The following is a 5,616-nucleotide window of genomic DNA, read 5'->3' as shown; positions in this document are numbered from 1 at the left end:
CAAGAGGGGATGACCATGCACTTCTAACTCCCATATTGCTTGCATGTGCATCCAAAGGGAGATGACAAGGTATACTTGTACTCTTAAATTCGTGAAAGGCATTAACTAATGAGCTTGAGTATGTAGGTATCCCACCGTCATTATGATGTAAATGCACTTTGGGAAAAGTCACACCATGGCCAACAACATGTGCTCCAAATCTGGTTATTCCTCTTGATTTTGAAGATCCAAAACAAGAAAACAAATAATTTGCCTCTTATTGATCCCGAGTCGTCCCGTCAACGTGGAGGTTAACAGGTTGGCATCCAACCGCGTGGAGCTCAAAATTCTATGATTGCCCATCAAGGATATGAAGGTTGGGCATTAAGGTTTAAGATAATAGCAAGCTACTTGTACCTGGGCATTAATATTTAAGCGGTGCTGCGTGCACCTTAATCCAATTGATTTAGTGGGCGCAACAATTGCGTGCCCCTACTTAAACCAAATGATTTGTGGGCGGCCCACCTTATTTGTCCACTTATATCATCTGGGCAATGTCCTGTACCCAGGCTACAGCCTACATTTCTCAAAAGAAGCCATCTGTGGTTATATATCTACACGGCTCAACGTCTTCTTTGAGTCCTTGCGCATGGTGCCCTCTTTATTACAGCTAGTGTGCCTTGCATAGTCAGCAATAAATTGGTCAGTCCTTGTACATGTTGCCTTTTAGCGGGCAATAAATTGGTTAGCCTTCTCTGAGCTCTTGCTTGGGTGTGCTTCCATCATCAACATCAATTGGTGAACTTCAATTCTAGTTGCTTGTTTCAACCGCTGATCAGCTCTCCTCTCTGTTTCATGTCATGTCCCTTGTTGGGGTAGCAACCAAGCTTAGTGAGTCTTAGCAACAAAATTTTACCTAATTAGCCATTAATTGATCCATAATTGGTTTTTTGCATCAGTCTTAGCAACAAAATTTTGCCTAATTAGCCATTAATTGATCCATAATTGGTTGTTTGCATCATCAAGCCAAGGAAGATGTTGGTAGTAGATTCATCATCATCATCTTCATCCTCAAGCCAGCTTCAGGAGAAGATGAGGCAAATCCCAAGCTCATGCAGAAGGGTTTGCTTCTCATTTGCAGCCTATGCTAAGAATGTGATCAGCCACATGAGGATGTGCCATATCCCTATATCTGAGGGTTTATCTGATGAGGAGTTTTCAAAGATAGAGAGGGCTTTTGGGTTCACATTTCCTCCTGATTTGAGGTCCATTTTGCAAGAAGGGCTTCCTAGTGGGGAAGGTTTTCCCCAATGGAGGGTGGGTTCCCATGCAGAAATCAGGTCCCTGTTGGAATTGCCTATCGCAGCTCTTTGCCGTGAAGTAGGCCGTGGGCGATTTTGGTCCCCAGAATGGGGCACACAGCCTGCCCAGCTTGATGAAGCTCTCCGAGTGGCCGCCCATGCCCTCAGGAGAGTGCCCACCTTGGTCCCCATCTACGGTAATTGCTACATCTCTTGCTTTCCTGTCCAAGCTGGTAACCCTATCTTCCTTGTTCAAGAGACTACCATCCTTTACTGTGGTTATGACATTTCTGATTTCTTCAAAAGGCAAGCTTTTGTGCCTCGCCAATCTAGTGAAGAATTATATGGTCGTCAACCTCAACGATTGAGAGAAGGTGGTGACACTGAGAGTGCAGTTAATCACTGGATTAGGAGAAAGACATGGGATAATAAAGGGGTAATTCTGGGTGCATGCGGATCAATAAGTAATCAAGGGGTAGTGACTGCATGCGGATCATTGAATGATCAAGAGGCTAAGTCAAATTATGGAGATAATCAAGGGGTAATCATGACTGCCTGCAAATCCATTAATTATCAAGGGGTTAAGTCAAATTCTGGAGATAATGAAGGGGTTGTTGAAAACGTTAGTGGAGGTGCCCATTGGAAATTTAGAAGCAAGGGTGGAGAGAGTCACAAAAGGAGAGTCTCAAATTATGGAGATAATCAAGGGGTTGATGACAGCATTAGTGGAGATGATAACCATTGGAAAAATAGGAGCAAAGGGGGAGAGAGTCAGAAAAGCAGAGAAAAGGATTATATGAGAAAGGTGGGCAATATTGCAAGCAATGAGGAGTTTTTAGGAGCAGGCAAGCAAGGGATTAAGGTAAAGAGTACATGTAGTGATGGAGGGATTAAGGCACATAATCAAGGGGTAATGGCAGATGGGAATATTAAGGTGATTAGGGGCGATGCAAAGGATTTGATGGCAATGTGGAGGTGGGCAGACGAGTCTCCACGCACGCCGGAGCTGCATGCAGATGGTAAATTGACACCAAAAATGAAGGATGATGGCATGATACATCAACGGGTGGCGCAGGCCATCTCCAAGAAGTACCTGTATTTCCACGAGAAGCCATTGCCAAGCAGAATGCTCACAAAGTTCACCATGGCAGCGCCCCCATGGGCTGCCAAGCAAGCTAGGAAGATAGAGTTCTGGAGCGACGTGGCAGAAGCCTACAGGACACCCACCACCTCTGCCGCCACCCCACCGAGCGTACCTGCAGGCGACGTGGCAGCAGGCTATAAGATACCCACCACCACCACCACCGCCACCCCACCACACGTACCTGCAGATCACTCCACTGATCACTATTATAATACAACAGCAGCGCATAATAACAAGGATTTGCAACAACCCTGTGATTATATTGATATTGTTGGCAGAGCTGCTAATAGTAGTTTAAGCTGGTTATCCCTGTATTTGGACGGCCTCGCGGACGCCCTCAGAAGAGGTAGATGGAGCGAAGCCGATATCACAGAGATGCTGCGAGGGGAGTCATCTAATTTTGCATTTAACAATAAAGTCGATCAAGCTGGGCTTCAATCTTGGCTCAAACAAGCAGGATGGAGCGACCAAGACACTCTACAAATGCTCTCCTCGTAAACCCCTCCTCCTCCCTCTCCCTCTCTCTCTCTCTCTCACACACGCACTCTCTCTCTCTCTCTCTCTCTCTCTCTCTCTCTCACACTCACTCACTCTCTCTCTCTCTCACACACACACACACACACACACATTGTATCTGACATCCCCTCTTTGTATACTCCATGGCCCCTTTATCAAGGTCAATCCTTTACATGGTTCACTTTTGCTTAGTGGCTAAACACATATGACTAGATTCCTTGCTTATCAAGGTCAATACTTTACATAGTTCACTTTTGCTTGGTAAGTAAACCATATGTCTAGAATCCTTGCATTTTTACAAAGTACCCTATGCAATTTGGGTAAAGGGGCTAGATTGCACCCTTTTTTACTTCAAAAAAAAAACTCAGTAATGCGCAAATGTGCCATCTCTAATGTGCCTTGCAACTCCTTGGTTGAAACTGCACAAGGAACTCCCTTTTTTATCATCAAATATATGTTGTAATGAAATGTTATTGGTGTTTGGCAACATCTCCATGTCCTATGTGCATGTGTTTCTAATTGCACAACATGGTTTGAGTTCATTATGTCTTGATGACTTAATCTTCTATAAGCTTGCAAACATAGATAAGATGTTTATTAGCTTCTATTACTCCTACACTTGTTTCCTCATACTCTCTATTTGCGATTTGAGATTTCTTTTTATTGACCTTGTAATGGATTCTTATAGATTTAGTAATGTGGGTGGTTCTTCCTATGGTCCGGGGACGATAACTTTCAACCTAAGAAGATTGAAAGAAGCTATGCCTCTCTCCCTCTCCACTCACCTATGCCCTTCTCATCTCTCTACTCACCTTGCCATAAAATGTAAAAGATGGGTAAGCTCATCTCTCCCTCCCTCCCTCTCTCTCTCTCTCTCCTCCTCTCTCCCTCTCTCTCTCTCTCTCCCCTTTTCATGTTGAGAAAACATGGTGCTTATGCTAGATTCAAAATGAGTGGAGGAGAGAGACCCAAAAATACAAGAAATGAACTTGTTTATAAAGTTTCTTATGCATACAACTTGGCCTTTGCACCATACCAAATGCCTTCTAGCTTTGCCTTTAAATAGGTGAGCTAGTGGACCATAAGTCCATTCACACACACACCCTTCTCCTACCCTTTTACATGACCTTAGTCTTTTAATACCCCCCTCAATACCAACTATGAAAGAATTGGAATAGGTGGTATTGGACATAGTTTGCCTTTATAACATTAGGCGTACAAGGTTAGGAATATAGGTGTTGTTACATTGAGATTTAAAACAAGTGCTCAACGGAGTTAGAGGCTAATGCAAAGTTAGCCTCTGACTCTTTGTTCGAATATTTAGAAGTGATATGTCCCGTTTGTTTACACTTGTTACATTTCATCTTGTTGGGATATTTGATCCAACAATTATTTACAAAATGACCTTCCTTTTTGCAATGGGCACACCTTACTTTGCTCACTTGATGTGACAAAGCTTGTTCGATATTCAATGAAGTGGCTACACTTGAAGATTCAACTCCTCCCTCTCGCCTCTTTTCTTCATCAAGACAAGATTGAATGACTCCTTCATAATAAAAGACTAAGGTCATGTAAAAGGGTAGGAGAAGGGTGTGTGTGTGGATGGACTTATCGTCCACTAGCTCACCTATTTAAAGGTGAAGCTAGAAGGCATTTGTGGGAGAGCAAAGGCCAAGTTGTATTCATAAGCAACTTAATAAACAAGATGTGTTCTTGTATTTTGTGAGTCTCTCTCCTCCACATATCTTGATGTAGCATGAGCACCACATTTTATCAACATGGTATCTAGAGCTTGGTTGTGTGGTGGAAGCTAGAAGGCATTTGTGGGAGAGCAAAGGCCAAGTTGTATTCATAAGCAACTTAATAAACAAGATGTGTTCTTGTATTTTGTGAGTCTCTCTCCTCCATATATCTTGATGTAGCATGAGCATCACGTTTTATCAACATGGTATCTAGAGCTTGGTTGTGTGGTGGAAGTCTTTGAGTGCTTGCATATCTCCTTTTTGAAGTCTTATCTTCTCAACCTCCATAGCCATTCCTGCCATCAGTGGAGGACCTGGGGGGAGGACAGTAGAAGGCATTTCAACCCCCCCTGATTTCTTTTGGAGATCTCATCCCCAGCATAAGGCGCAGCAGCCTAGCAACTCATAGCCCCGACATTCGCGTTGTACAGCCCAGCATTGAGCATTTTCTAGAAAGACACTATTTCTGAACAACGTGCTGATTACGTGGTCAGATCTCTCAACAGAAGGCGCCTTAACCTCAGCCACCATAGGGCTTTATTAGCCCCCTAAGTGAGCGACCTTGGCTAAGAGGGCTCTTGGAAATTCTACCTGTGGAGAGAGATCTACTACAAACCCTAACAGTCATCTATCTGGCAGCCATAGCCAAGAAGTGTAAAGCTTGGTTTTTTGGTTTTTAATCTCACTAATCTTCATTAAGGATGAGTCTAATCACTTATTGATCTTCCCTAGAGCCTGCAGATCTAGAAGCCTGTATCTCAGAGTTTCTATATTGAGAGGAACATCATTAAGTCCTCGTAATCAAGTGATATTTAACATCTCCATTCACACACATTGCATAAGCTTGGAGATGAGTGCTTCTTAGCAAAGGGAAAACCTCAAATCCAGCAAAGGGGAGCCATTATAGAGTGTTTCTAAACACTAAGTCTATTGT

The 5,616-nt window shown here is 43.3% G+C and overlaps 1 protein-coding gene across 1 annotated transcript; it reads left to right on the top strand.

The window, feature by feature from the left end:
* Positions 1 to 473: 473 nt before the first annotated feature.
* On the top strand, positions 474 to 3,427 carry LOC147612184 (uncharacterized). Its single transcript, XM_086784062.1, has one exon. The coding sequence runs from the start codon at positions 1,015 to 1,017 to the stop codon at positions 2,920 to 2,922; it is 1,908 nt and encodes a 635-aa protein (XP_086640188.1). The 5' UTR covers positions 474 to 1,014; the 3' UTR covers positions 2,923 to 3,427.
* The last annotated feature ends 2,189 nt before the right edge of the window (positions 3,428 to 5,616 follow it).

The sequence above is a fragment of the Cibotium barometz genome, chromosome 46, assembly GCF_041138505.1.
Source record: "Cibotium barometz isolate CiBa-2024 chromosome 46, ASM4113850v1, whole genome shotgun sequence".
Lineage (NCBI taxonomy): Eukaryota > Viridiplantae > Streptophyta > Polypodiopsida > Cyatheales > Cibotiaceae > Cibotium > Cibotium barometz.
This window is presented reverse-complemented; position numbering and strand designations above follow the sequence as displayed.

Bases quoted from the DNA above. Each gene is read 5' to 3' on its own strand.
- LOC147612184 (XM_086784062.1), top strand. From the start codon at position 1,015: ATGTTGGTAGTAGATTCATCATCATCATCTTCATCCTCAAGCCAGCTT.